Here is a 16,498-nt window from a genome sequence, read left to right on the forward strand (position 1 = left end):
CTTTTAGTTCTCTAAGCAAATGAAGCATAAGGAAAGGCACAAATGCTGTCTTCTTACGAGTAACAGAGGAATCAGAAGATGAATCTATCCCCCCTACTATACAGAAATTATGCTTAATTTTTCTTCATTACCTAATAAATTGTGTTGCACAATTGTAATATTTGGAAATATTAAGCTTGGAAATAAAGTTCAATATTAACACAAAACAAAATGTTATTAAATGTTGTTTTTTTTTTCATTTTGATGCCTGAAAACCTTAAGTTCAAATGTACTTAGATTCTGCATCTTCAGGTAAGAGGAGTAGTGTAGAAAGGTCTCTCCTATGCATCATGGGGATTTCAGCAATCTGAAGACATCCATGTTTGATCTGGACCAGGAGACATGGAGCAGATCAAGCAGTAAACTTGTGTCACTGCTGGTTCCTAAATGTAATGCAAGACCAGCCCGGAATTCCATCTTTGTCCTAAAAGTAGGACAAACACAGTGTGAGGCATAACCTCATGCATAATGTCAGGTGGTCATCCCAAAGCTGATTTAATCAATGTTCAATGAAAATGTATTTGCATTTAGCAAAAAATGCACAATTATTAACTTTATTAAATTAGCAAAAACTGTTCTTTTCCCTGTTGTGATGCAAATGAAGGTAAATAAACTGTGTGTGTGTGTGTGTGTGTGTGTGTGTGTGTGTGTGTGTGTGTGTGTGTGTATCTGTGGGCTTTTCTGCGTTGGGTGGCTTTGTACTGGAGGTGCAATCTCTGTTTTCCTTATTACTATTTTTTGAGGCAATTTTTCTTTTCCTGGTGCTTGAACTCAGGACCTGGATGCTGTCCCTGAGCTTCTATGGCTCAATGCTCGCCCTCTATCACTTGAGCCACAGTGCCACCTCCGGCCTTTTCTGAGTTGTTTCTTGGAGAGAAGAGTGTCACAAACCTTCCTGCCAGGGCTGGCTTCAAACTGTGATTCTCATACCTCAGCCTTCTGAGTAGCTAGGACTACAGGTGTGAGCCATCAGCATCCATCCTTCTTCAGTCAATTATGATAAGAGCACCGCTCCTAGAAACTTGAATACTTTTTCACCTAGTTTATGTCATTTGTAATCCTTAGAATCCATTTTCTCTCTGTGTCTTCTCTTCATGTGCCAGGACTTGAATTCAGGGCCTTATGCTTGCTAAACTTGTTCATTCAACTGCTACTCTACCACTTGAGCCATGCATCCAGCCCAGGTTTTTGTTCTTGTTTTTGTTTTTATGTCAGTCCTGAGTTGGAACTTGGGGCCTGGGTGCTGTATCTGCATTTTTCTGCTCAAGGCTAGTTCTCTACCATCTGAGCAGCAGCTTTACTTCCAGCTTTGTTGGTAGTTAATCAAAGATGAGAGTCTCACAGGCTTTTCTGCCTGGGCTGGCTTCAAACATTGATCCTCAGACCTCAGCCTCCTGAGCTGCTAAAATTTCAGACATGAGCCACTTGTACGAGGCTTGTCAGCAATTTTGGAGATGGAATCTTGTGGACTTTGTGCTTGTTCTGGTTTTAAACTGTAATCCTCCTAATCTCAGCATCCTGAGGAGCTAGCATCATAAGCCTGAGACATCATTCCTGGCTCTGTTTTGCCTTTCCACAGATCAAGAATCATGTCTGCATTTCACAATTTGGTTAAGTAATTTGAGTCTTCTGGTTATATCGTTACCAATCTAACCTAATTTCTGTCCATTTCCTTGGCTTTTTTCAAACCTCCAACCTTTGGTTTCTCTGATTTTTATCTCTATTGTTCTGCTTTCATCTTGCATTCATAGTTAAACTCTTCTTTTTTATTTCCATATTGTGTTTCCTTGTTATTATTTTCTTGCTCTGTAAAGAGTGATGACAGGTGGAGACTTTTTGGTCTTTCCTTTTGTAATGACAAGATCTAAGTTATATATTTCCCTCTCAGCACCATCCTGGTTTCTAGTTTCATCTATGGATGCCTCTTAGTTTTAGGCAATATGGTCATGCTGTGTTCAGAGGAAGGAATTTCGATATCCTCTGTATCTCAGAAGGTCAAAATGGCTGGAATAAGTGAGCACATGAAAAGCCTATGAAGGTATCTATGAAGATACTGGGGAAACATGAAAAAGACTACTGTGAAACTTTGGGCCTTGATTATTTGAATATTGATCAAGACATAGCACTTCAACTTGGGAAATAACCTATTTTATACATTTTTTACTGTGAAAATATTTTACAGAGGGTTTAGTGTTAAATGAGAAAGGTAATGAGTACATTTTTTAAATATGTATTAAGGCTTTAACTCAGGGCCTGGGCACTGCCCCTGAGGGTCTTATTTCCTAAAGATAGTGCTCTATCTCTGAAGCCACAGCACCACTTCCAGCTTTCTCTGAGTGGTTTATTGTAGGTAAGAGTTTCATGTATTTTTCTGCTTACACTTCCTTTGAACTCCAATCCTCAGATCTCACAATTCTGAGTAACTAGGATTACAAGCATGAGCTACAGATGCTTGGATTTGTTTTAAAATAATGGTTCTTTGCTATAGAAAGAAACTGTAACTTGGAGACAAAAGGAAAAAACCTACAAATTCACCAAAGCCATTCCTACAGTGTCACACACTTACACAATAGATTTCATTTTCCTCTACTCACTGCTAATGAGATTGTCTTAAAAAGTTTCCAAATATTCCCTTGACTTTCCTCACCGTGGGTCACATCAGTTGGAAATGGTCATGGAATTTCAGAGGTGCTCATCAGAATCCACAATTCTCCAGTGTTTGTCACAGGGAAACTGTATTCCCCATGCACACAGTGTCAGCAAACTTCTAGGTGACATGATGAGCACGCCCACAGAGGAGATGAGATCATGGAGTCCTGAGCCTTTTTCTTGGGGATCCGTGGCTGAGCATACATGCTGTGACCACTGCCTCTGCTTCTCTGTCCTGACAGCCAATTCCTACTGGGTAAGCAGCTATTCTTCTCAGGTAAGTAACAGTGGTTAATGTAACTCATCAAGAAAATGCAGAAATAACTTCTCTGAAAATGTGTGTGTTGTGTGAGGTTACATTGAGACAAATGTCTTGTATTTTAGGAAAAAATGTTTGGTGAAAATCACAGGCCTCTCTCCTGCCTCAGTTAGCAATTTTGATGCAGCTCCACATTGCTTTGTATCCTGGAGACCATACAGCTTTGTGTGCTCAGGGGTAGAGCATTCTCTGCTCAAATGATCTGATACACCTCTGTATAGTTTCTGTCATGAGTAATGTCTCAATGTGATTTACAGTTACATTTAATGTAATCACATATTATTTGAAGATATACATTGGAAGAGATTTGTCAAGGAATAACCTGTGACATGACTATTTATGATATGAATGTAAGAGGCTTGTTGATATTAATTTTAATGCCTTGGCTTGTCATTTCCATTCCCACCAGTTTCCTCAGTTTGTTCCCTCTCCCTCTGCCTTCTCTCATTGTTCTTGCACTCATACTTCTTATTATTTTGTCAGTCACGCAGTTGTACTCAGAGCCTGGGCTCTGTCCCTGTGCCATTTTAATAAAGCCTAGTGCTCTACCATTTGAGACACAGTGCCACTTTAGTGTTCCTGGTGGTTATTGGGAAATAAGTGTCTCCTGGAGTTTGGGTGGCTTCCATGTTTGATCCACAGGTCCCAGTCTTCTGAGTTACTAGGATTATATATATGAGTGCCTAGTTTAGGAGATTCTTTTCTAACTGAAAACTTTTAACCAGAAACTCTATTTCATGGGCAAATTCTTGTATGTACATGTGTAAGAGGCCCTTAATATATGCTTTTCTGCATCCTTTAGAATTGTTTAGGGGCAGAGAGACTGAGAGTCCTAGTTGTCCATGAGTCACTGAAGAGCCTGGAGCATTCAAACACCACAGTGCTGTGGGATGTCCAGTTGAAAGTCTTAAACTGAGGGCCTCCATCTCTTGCTTTTCACTCAAGGCTGCAGTTCTGTCAGTTGAGACACACTTCCACTTCTGGAAGAAGAGATGGCCAAAGCCGACATTGCAATGGGGGTTGCCTTCCTCACACAGACTGCAGCTGGAGTCCTGGGGAACTCATGTCTCCTTTGTTTTTACAGCTACACCCTCCTCACTAGACAGAAGGTGAGGCCTACAGACCCCATCCTCTGCCATCTGGTCTTTGCAAACTACGTGGTTGTTTTATCAACTGGGATTCCTCAGACGATGGCAGGAATTGGATGGAAGTACTTTCTCGATGATGCCGCATGTAAAGTTGCTTTGTATTTCCGCAGAGTAGCCAGAGGGGTTTCTCTTAACACCACCTGCCTTCTGAGTGGTTTCCAGGTCTCAAAGCTTTGCACTAGAAATGTTTGGTGGAAGATCACTACTACATTCCCTAACTGCTTTGGAATCTCTGGTTTCCTGTTCTGGATTCTGCAGGTCCTGGTAAATGTTTATGTGCCTCTGAGAGTAATTGGCCCAACACACAGGCAAAATGTCACTCTGCACATGCATTATAGATACTGTGCCATAGGACCAACTACACCAAAACCATTTGTACGTTTATCACAAATAGCCTTATACCTTTCCATTGAAATTATGTGCTTGGTTTTCATGATGTGGACCAGTGGCTCCATGGTCCTTGTCCTGCACAGACATAAGCAGAGGGTCCAGCACATTCACAGCCACATTGCCTCCCGAAGACCTGACCATGAGGCCAGGGCCACACGCACCATACTGACCCTGTCGAGCATGTTTGTCTCTTTCTACTGCCTCTCTGCCATGTTCGTTCTTTGTGTTGGTTTACATATGAAACCAGACCTGTGGCTGGTGGACATGTCTATGTTCCTGGGTGCATGTTTCTCAGTACTCAGCCCTTTTGTGCTCATGAGCACTGACACTCGTATCACTCAGGTGTTTCATTCCTGCATTGAATAAAAGATTTTCATGATTCGTTCAAACTAACCCATTACATTCAATTTTACAATTGGTTCATAGTTTTATTTTTGCAGCAGTGGCATTTATACACTATACTCTACACTGCTAGGGCAGGGGCTCTACTACTAGAGACCTGGTCTTGTCCTTTTTCACTCTGGTTATTTTTGAGCTATGCCATTACTTTATACCAAGTCAGGCTGCATCCTCATACTCCTATTGTGTGTTTCCTGAAGTACCTGGGATGACAGATGTGAACAGAGATCCTGAGATTTCACTTTTTAGATAGAGTCTTAAGGAATTGTTTTTTCCCCAGGTTGACCTATCACTACAACCATCCCATTCTCAGCCTTACAGATGGCTGGGATATCTGGTGGACACAAACACACCCAGCTAGTATTGGAGGGGGAATCTTGTGAACACTTTTCCTGCGCTGGCGTTGGATCTGAATCCTCCTGATTGAGCCTTGCATCTATGAGTCACTGTATCCAACTTGGATCAGTCTTTGAGCAATATTATCATCATCATCATCATCATTATTGTTGTTGTTGTTGTTAGTTGTGGGGCTTGTACTCTGGGCTTGGACACTTTCCCAGAGCTCTTTTGCTCAAAGAGAGCACTGTACGTATTTGGCCCACAGCACCGCTTCAGATGTTGTCTGAGTAGTTTACTGGAGAGAGGAGTGTCATGGACTTTCCTGTCAGGTGGCTTCCATTTCTAATCATCAGATCTCAGCCTCCTGAGTAGCTGGGATTACAGGCCTGAGCCCCCAGAGCCTGACATAAAATTTTATCTTTGAAGTTATAAAATGAGTATATAATAGAAGGTGTTATGTAACAATCTGTGTGAAACTGACTGAAAGCAGGCTGTGGGAGTATCTCAGTGGTGAAGGTCCTGCCTATGCAGGTCCCACCTGAATCTCAAATAAAATGAAGTTATAGAAAATTTCAATGTAGTTCATGTGGCCTAATTATCTTTTATTGTTAGTTCACTAAACAAGTTTTGCATAAGGTACAATTGCAAATTTACAGTAACTGAGATACCTGAAGATGAATGTTTTTACCATATTATGCAGGAATTGCACTTGATTTTTCTTCATGATGTCATGAATTGTGCTGAGTATGTGTAATGAGTAGAAGCATTAAACTTGGAAATAAAATTCAATACTTAGCACAAAACTAAAGTGTTACTACTTATTGGTTTGTCACATAGGCACCTAAAAATTTATTACCTTGAAGCATATATAGATCCAGCATCTTCAGTAGAAGATTCAGTAGTAGAATACTCTTCAGTAGAAGGTATTCTAGAAAGGTCTCTCCTCTGCATCATGGGTATTTCAGAGGTCTGAAGACATCCTCCATACTTGACCTGGAGCAGGAGACATGGTGTCAGGTCAAGCAGAAAACCTGGTGTCACTGCTGGTTCATAAATGTCACCTGGGACCAGCCCAGAATTTCATCCATGTTCTAAAAATTATGACAGACTCAGTGTGAGGCCTAGCCTCATACAGTCATCGTGAAGATGATTTAGTCAATGTTCAAGTAAAATGTACATTGCATTTGACAAAGTTTCACAAGGTTTAGTTTTATTAAATTACTATAATCTGTTATTAGAATATATATAATTTCATTGTGGTGATTCAAATATAGATAAACAACTGTGTGTGATAGTGTGTGTGTTTGTGAGTGTCTGTGGGATTGTCTGTGTTGGGAGGCTTTATACTAGAGATACAATCTCTTCTTCAGTTATTCAGATTTCCTGCTATTTCTTGATTCAATTTTTCTGTTCTTGGTCCTTTTTTTCTCTTGTCCTGGTGCTTGAACTGAGGTCATGTGTATGTCCCTGAGCTTTGCTGGATCAAGACTAGTGCTCTACCACTTGAACCATAGCACCACTTTTGGTCTTTTCTGAGTACTTTGTTGGAGATAAGAATCTGATGGATTTCTTGTCATGGCTGGTTTCCAACAGCAATCCTCAGATCTCAGCCTCCTGATTAGCTATAATTATTTGCATTTGTCAACAGTGTCTGCTTCTTTGAGTCAATTTTGTCAGAGGTAGTGTTCCTAGATATTTTAACATTCCTAATTATATGTAATTGTTAGAATCCTCTCTCTCTCTCCCTTTCTCTCTCTCTCTCTCTCTCTCTCTCTCTCTTTCTGTGTGTGTGTGTGTGTGTGTGTGTGTGTGTGTGTGTGTGTACCCATCTGTCTTTCTTTCTTTCTTTTTCTTTTTCTACATGTACAAGTACAGAATTCAGAGCCTTTGGTAGTTTAAACTGCTTACTCTGCTGGTCTTCTACCACTTTCGCCATGACTCCAGCCTTGGACTTTGTTCCTGTCTTTTATTCTGTTTTTTTGTTGATGTTGTTGAGCATTCCAGGGGGTTGAACTCAGGTCCTGGGTGCTGTCCCTGAGCTTTTCTGCTCAAAGCTAGCTCTTTACCATCTGAGCCTCAGCTTCACTACCAGCTTTTCTGTGGTTATTTTGAAGTAAGAGTCTCATAGGCTTTTCTGCCTGGTCTCGCTTCAAACACTGATCCTCAGACCTCAGTTTCCATGTAACTAAGATTACAGACATTAGCAACCTGTGCCCAGTTGTAAGCTATTTTGGAGATGGAGTCTTGTGGACTTTTGTGCTTGTTCTCCTAATCTCAGCCTCCTGAAGAGCTAAAATAATAAAATTGATCCACCATTCCTGCCTCTGTTTTGCATTTCTACAGGTCAGGAATCATGTGTGTACTTCTATTTCTGGTTCAGTAATTGGAATGTTCTGGTTTTTCCTTTGTCAATCTAAGTAAAAGTTTTGTACAATTCTTTGGTGGTCTTTTCAAACATCCAACATTGGGGTTCACTGACTTTTCTTTCTTCCTTTCTTTTTTTTTTTTTTTTTTAACATCAGTCGTGGGTCTTTATCTCTGGTCCTGGGAGTTGTCCCTGAGCTCTTCAGCTCAAGGTGAGTGCTCTACCACTTGAGCCACCATGCAACTTTCTGTTTTCTGGTTGTTAATTCAAGAGAAGCATCTCATGGATTTTCCTGCCTGTGTGGCTTTGAACTGCAATCCTCAGACAGCCCTAGGGTATCTAGCATTACAGGGATGAGCCACCACTGCTCAGCTCACTGACTTTTCTATTTGTCTTTTTATAACTTGCATTTACACTTATGCTGTTCTTCTTTGCTTTCATATTGTGTTTGCCTTGCTATTATGTTCTTTCTCTGTAAGGAATGATGACAGGTGGAAATTTGGGGGTCTTTCCCTTTTGTAAGGTCAAGATTGAAGTTTGCCTCTCAGAACAGACTTGGTTTCTATCTTCATTTACAGATGTGCCTTAGATTTAGGCGATATGGTCATGCTGTGTTCAGAGGAAGAGTGGCATTTAGGGTTTCTATATTCTCTATCTCTGAAGGTCAAAATGGCTGGAATAAGTGAACATGTGGATAGTTTATGAAGGTCATGTGTAAACATTAAAAAGACTGCTGTAAAACACATCTCTGCGCCTTGATAATTTAAGCATTGTTAACCATCACATAGTACATTGTATTTCCACTTGGGATATTCCTTTTTTCTCCCCACCAGTGTGTCCTGAAGCTTGAACTTAGCCCCTGGACAGTAGTCCTGAGCCTCTTTGTGCTCATGGTTGGTGCTCAACCACTTGAGCCACAGTATACTTACAGCATTGTCTGAGTAGTTTTTTGTTTTTTTTTTTTTGGGTCCTGGGGCTTGAACTCAGGGACTGGGACTCACTTCAAGGCTAGCACTCTACCACTGAGCAAAGCTCAACTTCTAGTTTTCTAGTGGTTTATTAGAGATAATAGTCTCATGGACTTTCTTGCCCAGGGTGGATTTGAAATGTGATGCTCAGATCTCAATCTCCTGAGTATCTAGGATTACAGGCATGACCCACCAGCACCCAGCTTGACAGAATGTTTGCAGAGATAATAGTCTTGGACTATTTTTCCTGGGATGGCTTCAAATTGCAGTCCTCAGATCACAGCTTCCTGAATAGCTTGGATTTTAAGCAAAAGCCACCAGTGCCCAGCTTTTTCATTTTTTATTTTTATTTTTTGGGGTCCGGTCGTGGAGCCTGAACTCTGGGCCTGGGTGCTGTCCCTCAGCTATTCAGCTCAAGGCTAATGCTCTACCACTTGAGCCACAGTGGCACTTATGGCTTTTTTCTTTATGTGGTGCTGATGAATCGAACCCAGGACCTCAGGCATGCAAGGCAAAAGCTCTACCACTGAGCCACCTTCCCAGCCCCTATTTTTTTTAATCTTTTTAACATTGGTTTTCTAAAGAAAGAAACCACACCTTGGAGACAAAAGGGAAAAATCACCCTAAAATTCACGAAAGGCATTTGCTCAGTTTCACACTTTTATTTTTTTAAATTTAATTTTATTTTATTTGTGAACATACATACTGTACAGAGGAGTTACAATTACATGGGCAGGATAATGCGTACATTTCTTACCAAGCATTGCAGCCTCCTCTTTGGTTTACTCTTCACATCCGTTTCCAGCCTCCCCCCTCCCACCAAATCCCAATCCTTCTCCTTCCCCTTCCTTCCTCCTCAATCCCCCCCCCCCCCGCACCAACGTTGTAAAGCTCATTTTGGACATGACAACTTGTACTTCTCATTGTTGCAACAGGTCCACCTGTATCCTTAAACAACTGGTTATTCCCCATCTCCTCCACAAGTTATACTGGCATCAAATATAGTGAAAGCAGGGGTTGTTATCCTGTGGGGGAGGGACATACAAAGCAACAAAGAGATAATCTTATAAATGCATTAGGAACACATGCATGAAAGAAAAAAAGATTAAAATACATATCTAAGGGTTCATTTTGCTGACATCACATTATCTGACCTTTTCCGCTTGACTTATACATATACTAGATATTGCAAATAAGGGAAACCATGGGACCTATGTTTCTTTGGGCTTGGCTTACTTCACTTAATATAATTTTTTCCAAGTTTTTCCATTTCCTGACAAATGGGACAATGTCATTCTTTCTGATGGAGGCATAGAATTCCAATGTGTATATATACCACATTTTCTTGATCCATTCATCTACTGAGGGGCATCTGGGTTGGTTCCATATCTTAGCTATGGTAAATAATGCTGCAATAAACAGAGTTGTGCTGGTAGCTTTAGTGTGGTCTTGTTTGTAAACATTTGGGTAAATGCCCAAAAGTGGGATTGCTGGGTCATAGGGGAGTTCTATGTGAAGTCTTTTGAGGAACCTCCATACTGCTTTCCAAAGTGGTTGAACAAGTTTACATTCCCACCAACAATGAAGTAAGGTTCCTTTCTATCCACATCCCCTCCAGCATCTGTTGTTGTTAGAGTTCTTGATTTTTGCCGTTCTAACTGGGGTGAGGTGATATCTCAATGTTGTTTTGATTTGCATTTCTTTTATGGCTAGGGAGTAAAGTTCATTTTCGACATGACAACTTGTACTTCTCATTGTTGCAACGGGTCCACCTGTATCCTTATTTAAACAACTTGTTTTTCCCCTTCCCCTCAACAAATTATACTGACAGGGGTTATACTGTGGGAGAGGGACATACAAAGCAACAAAGAAATAATCTTATAATTATTGCGTTTGAAACAAATGCATGAAAGAAAGAAAACATTTAAATACATATCTTAGGGTTCATTTCCTAACATCACCTTATCTGACCTTTTCTTCTTGACTCATACATATATTAGGTATTGCAAATAAGGGAAACCATGGGACCTTTGTTTCTTTGGGCTTGGCTTACTTCACTTAATATAATTTTTTCCAAGTCTTTCCATTTCCTAACAAATGGGGCAATGCCATTCTTTCTGATGGAGGCATAGAATTCCATTGTGTATATATACCACATTTTCTTGATCCATTCACCTACTGAGGGGCATCTGGGTTGGTTCCAGATCTTAGCTATGGTAAATAATGCTGCAATAAACATAGTCGTGCTGGTAGCTTTAGTGTGGTCTTGTTTGTAAACATTTGGGTAAATGCCCAAAAGTGCTATTGCTGGGTCATAGGGGAGCTCTATGTGGAGTTTTTTGAGGAACCTCATACTACTTTCCAAAGTGGTTGAACAAGTTTACATTCCCACCAACAATGAAGTAAGGTTCCCTTCTGTCCACATCCCCTGCAGCATCTGTTGTTATTAGAGTTCTTCATTTTTGCCATTCTAACTGGGTGAGGTGGTATCTCAATGTTCTTTGATTTGCATTTCTTTTATGGCTAGGGAGGTTGAGAATTTCTTCATGTGTCTATTGGCCATCCTTCTTTCTTCTTCAGAGAAGTTTCTCTTTAAGTCATTAGCTCACTTATTTATTGGGCAGTTGTTTCTTTGAGTATTTGTTGTTGGGGGATTTAATATTTTGAGTTCCAAGTATATTTTAGATATGAGACCCTTGTCTGTTGTATGGCTAGTGAAGATCTCCTCCCAATCTGTGGGCTTTCTATTCATCTTGCTAGCTATGTCCTTTGCCATGCAGAAGCTCTGCAACTTCATGCAATCCCATTTGTTCAACCTTTCTTTGATTTGTTGTGTTTCTGGGTCTCTATTAAGGAAATTTTGGCCTGTGCTAAGGAGACTTAGGAAGACCCTGATTATTTTTTACAGAACTACAATATAATAAATCCATGAAAATTTTAATGCAGTTATTGAATCATAATGATATTTTACTTTTAGTTCTCTAAGCAAATGAAGCATAAGGAAAGGCACAAATGCTGTCTTCTTATGAGTAACAGAGGAATCAGAAGATGAATCTATCCCCCCTACTATACAGAAATTATGCTTAATTTTTCTTCATTACCTAATAAATTGTGTTGCACAATTGTAATATTTGGAAATATTAAGCTTGGAAATAAAGTTCAATATTAACACAAAACAAAATGTTATTAAATGTTGTTTTTTTTTTCATTTTGATGCCTGAAAACCTTAAGTTCAAATGTACTTAGATTCTGCATCTTCAGGTAAGAGGAGTAGTGTAGAAAGGTCTCTCCTATGCATCATGGGGATTTCAGCAATCTGAAGACATCCATGTTTGATCTGGACCAGGAGACATGGAGCAGATCAAGCAGTAAACTTGTGTCACTGCTGGTTCCTAAATAAAATGCAAGACCAGCCCGGAATTCCATCTTTGTCCTAAAAGTAGGACAAACACAGTGTGAGGCATAACCTCATGCATAATGTCAGGTGGTCATCCCAAAGCTGATTTAGTCAATGTTCAATGAAAATATATTTGCATTTAGCAAAAAATGCACAATTATTAACTTTATTAAATTAGCAAAATCTGTTCTTTTCCCTGTTGTGATGCAAATGAAGGTAAATAAACTGTGTGTGTGTGTGTGTGTGTGTGTGTGTGTGTGTGTGTGTGTGTGTGTATCTGTGGGCTTTTCTGCGTTGGGTGGCTTTGTACTGGAGGTGCAATCTCTGTTTTTCTTATTACTATTTTTTGAGGCAATTTTTCTTTTCCTGGTGCTTGAACTCAGGACCTGGATGCTGTCCCTGAGCTTCTATGGCTCAATGCTCGCCCTCTATCACTTGAGCCACAGTGCCACCTCCGGCCTTTTCTGAGTTGTTTCTTGGAGAGAAGAGTGTCACAAACTTTCCTGCCAGGGCTGGCTTCAAACTGTGATTCTCATACCTCAGCCTTCTGAGTAGCTAGGACTACAGGTGTGAGCCATCAGCATCCATCCTTCTTCAGTCAATTATGATAAGAGCACCGTTCCTAGAAACTTGAATACTTTTTCACTTAGTTTATGTCATTTGTAATCCTTAGAATCCATTTTCTCTCTGTGTCTTCTCTTCTTGTGCCAGGACTTGAATTCAGGGCCCTAAGCTTGCTAAACTTGTTCATTCAACTGGTACTCTACCACTTGAGCCATGCATCCAGCCCAGGTTTTTGTTCTTGTTTTTGTTTTTATGTCAGTCCTGAGTTGGAACTTGGGGCCTGGGTGCTGTATCTGCATTTTTCTGCTCAAGGCTAGTTCTCTACCATCTGAGCAGCAGCTTTACTTCCAGCTTTGTTGGTAGTTAATCAAAGATGAGAGTCTCACAGGCTTTTCTGCCTGGGCTGGCTTCAAACATTGATCCTCAGACCTCAGCCTCCTGAGCTGCTAAAATTTCAGACATGAGCCACTTGTACGAGGCTTGTCAGCAATTTTGGAGATGGAATCTTGTGGACTTTGTGCTTGTTCTGGTTTTAATCTGTAATCCTCCTAATCTCAGCATCCTGAGGAGCTAGCATCATAAGCCTGAGACACCATTCCTGGCTCTGTTTTGCCTTTCCACAGATCAAGAATCATGTCTGCATTTCACTATTTGGTTAAGTAATTTGGGTCTTCTGGTTATATCGTTACCAACCTAACCTAATTTCTGTCCATTTCCTTGGCTTTTTTCAAACCTCCAACCTTTGGTTTCTCTGATTTTTATCTCTATTGTTCTGCTTTCATCTTGCATTCATAGTTAAACTCTTCTTTTTTATTTCCATATTGTGTTTCCTTGTTATTATTTTCTTGCTCTGTAAAGAGTGATGACAGGTGGAGACTTTTTGGTCTTTCCTTTTGTAATGACAAGATCTAAGTTATATATTTCCCTCTCAGCACCATCCTGGTTTCTAGTTTCATCTATGGATGCCTCTTAGTTTTAGGCAATATGGTCATGCTGTGTTCAGAGGAAGGAATTTCGATATCCTCTGTATCTCAGAAGGTCAAAATGGCTGGAATAAGTGAGCACATGAAAAGCCTATGAAGGTATCTATGAAGATACTGGGGAAACATGAAAAAGACTACTGTGAAACTTTGGGCCTTGATTATTTGAATATTGATCAAGACATAGCACTTCAACTTGGGAAATAACCTATTTTATACATTTTTTACTGTGAAAATATTTTACAGAGGGTTTAGTGTTAAATGAGAAAGGTAATGGGTACATTTTTTAAATATGTATTAAGGCTTTAACTCAGGGCCTGGGCACTGCCCCTGAGGGTCTTATTTCCTCAAGATAGTGCTCTATCTCTGAAGCCACAGCACCACTTCCAGCTTTCTCTGAGTGGTTTATTGTAGGTAAGAGTTTCATGTATTTTTCTGCTTACACTTCCTTTGAACTCCAATCCTCAGATCTCACAATTCTGAGTAACTAGGATTACAGGCATGAGCTACAGATGCTTGGATTTGTTTTAAAATAATGGTTCTTTGCTATAGAAAGAACTTGTAACTTGGAGACAAAGGGAAAAAACCTACAAGTTCACCAAAGCCATTCCTACAGTGTCACACACTTACACAATAGATTTCATTTTCCTCTACTCACTGCTAATGAGATTGTCTTAAAAAGTTTCCAAATATTCCCTTGACTTTCCTCACCGTGGGTCACATCAGTTGGAAATGGTCATGGAATTTCAGAGGTGCTCATCAGAATCCACAATTCTCCAGTGTTTGTTACAGGGAAACTGTATTCCCCATGCACACAGTGTCAGCAAACTTCTAGGTGACATGATGAGCACGCCCACAGAGGAGATGAGATCATGGAGTCCTGAGCCTTTTTCTTGGGGATCCGTGGCTGAGCATACATGCTGTGACCACTGCCTCTGCTTCTCTGTCCTGACAGCCAATTCTTACTGGGTAAGCAGCTATTCTTCTCAGGTAAGTAACAGTGGTTAATGTAACTCATCAAGAAAATGCAGAAATAACTTCTCTGAAAATGTGTGTGTTGTGTGAGGTTACATTGAGACAAATGTCTTGTATTTTAGGAAAAAATGTTTGGTGAAAATCACAGGCCTCTCTCCTGCCTCAGTTAGCAATTTTGATGCAGCTCCACATTGCTTTGTATCCTGGAGACCATACAGCTTTGTGTGCTCAGGGGTAGAGCATTCTCTGCTCAAATGATCTGATACACCTCTGTATAGTTTCTGTCATGAGTAATGTCTCAATGTGATTTACAGTTACATTTAATGTAATCACATATTATTTGAAGATATACATTGGAAGAGATTTGTCAAGGAATAACCTGTGACATGACTATTTATGATATGAATGTAAGAGGCTTGTTGATATTAATTTTAATGCCTTGGCTTGTAATTTCCATTCCCATCAATTTCCTCAGTTTGTTCCCTCTCCCTCTGCCTTCTCTCATTGTTCTTGCACTCATACTTCTTATTATTTTGTCAGTCACGCAGTTGTACTCAGAGCCTGGGCTCTGTCCCTGTGCCATTTTAATAAAGCCTAGTGCTCTACCATTTGAGACACAGTGCCACTTTAGTGTTCCTGGTGGTTATTGGGAAATAAGTGTCTCCTGGAGTTTGGGTGGCTTCCATGTTTGATCCACAGGTCTCAGACTTCTGAGTTACTAGGATTATACATATGAGTGCCTAGTTTAGGAGATTCTTTTCTAACTGAAAACTTTTAACCAGAAACTCTATTTCATGGGCAAATTCTTGTATGTACATGTGTAAGAGGCCCTTAATATATGCTTTTCTGCATCCTTTAGAATTGTTTAGGGGCAGAGAGACTGAGAGTCCTAGTTGTCCATGAGTCACTGAAGAGCCTGGAGCATTCAAACACCACAGTGCTGTGGGATGTCTAGTTGGAAGCTTTAAACTGAGGGCCTCCATCTCTTGCTTAGGTTTTCACTCAAGGCTGCAGTTCTATCAGTTCAGACACACTTCCACTTCTGGAAGAAGAGATGGCCAAAGCCGACATTGCAATGGGGGTTGCCTTCCTCACACAGACTGCAGCTGGAGTCCTGGGGAACTCATGTCTCCTTTGTTTTTACAGCTACACCCTCCTCACTAGACAGAAGGTGAGGCCTACAGACCCCATCCTCTGCCATCTGGTCTTTGCAAACTACGTGGTTGTTTTATCAACTGGGATTCCTCAGACGATGGCAGGAATTGGATGGAAGTACTTTCTCGATGATGCCGCATGTAAAGTTGCTTTGTATTTCCGCAGAGTAGCCAGAGGGGTTTCTCTTAACACCACCTGCCTTCTGAGTGGTTTCCAGGTCTCAAAGCTTTGCACTAGAAATGTTTGGTGGAAGATCACTACTACATTCCCTAACTGCTTTGGAATCTCTGGTTTCCTGTTCTGGATTCTGCAGGTCCTGGTAAATGTTTATGTGCCTCTGAGAGTAATTGGCCCAACACACAGGCAAAATGTCACTCTGCACATGCATTATAGATACTGTGGCATAGGACCAACTACACCAAAACCATTTGTACGTTTATCACAAATAGTCTTATACCTTTCCCTTGATATTATGTGCTTGGTTTTCATGATGTGGACCAGTGGCTCCATGGTCGTTGTCCTGCACAGACATAAGCAGAGGGTCCAGCACATTCACAGCCACATTGCCTCCCGAAGACCTGACCATGAGGCCAGGGCCACACGCACCATTCTGACCCTGGCGAGCATGTTTGTCTCTTTCTACTGCCTCTCTGCCATGTTCATTCTTTGTGTTGGTTCACATATGAAACCAGACCTGTGGCTGGTGGACATGTCTGTGTTCCTGGATGCATGTTTCTCAGTACTCAGCCCTTTTGTGCTCATGAGCACTGACACTCGTATCACTCAGGTGTTTCATTCCTGCATTGAATAA

The 16,498-nt window shown here is 40.7% G+C and overlaps 2 protein-coding genes across 2 annotated transcripts; both read left to right on the forward strand.

The window, feature by feature from the left end:
- Positions 1-1,979: 1,979 nt before the first annotated feature.
- LOC138812402 (vomeronasal type-1 receptor 1-like) lies at positions 1,980-4,911 on the forward strand. The gene is made up of 2 exons (XM_070000354.1): positions 1,980-2,052; positions 3,995-4,911. The coding sequence occupies exons 1-2, from the start codon at positions 1,980-1,982 to the stop codon at positions 4,909-4,911; spliced, it is 990 nt and encodes a 329-aa protein (XP_069856455.1).
- A 10,675-nt stretch (positions 4,912-15,586) lies between these two features.
- LOC138812403 (vomeronasal type-1 receptor 1-like) lies at positions 15,587-16,498 on the forward strand. The gene has a single exon (XM_070000355.1). The coding sequence runs from the start codon at positions 15,587-15,589 to the stop codon at positions 16,496-16,498; it is 912 nt and encodes a 303-aa protein (XP_069856456.1).

This window comes from Dipodomys merriami, unplaced genomic scaffold (assembly GCF_024711535.1).
Source record: "Dipodomys merriami isolate MVZ:Mamm:240054 unplaced genomic scaffold, mDipMer1.0.p SCAF_57, whole genome shotgun sequence".
In the NCBI taxonomy this organism is placed as follows: domain Eukaryota; kingdom Metazoa; phylum Chordata; class Mammalia; order Rodentia; family Heteromyidae; genus Dipodomys; species Dipodomys merriami.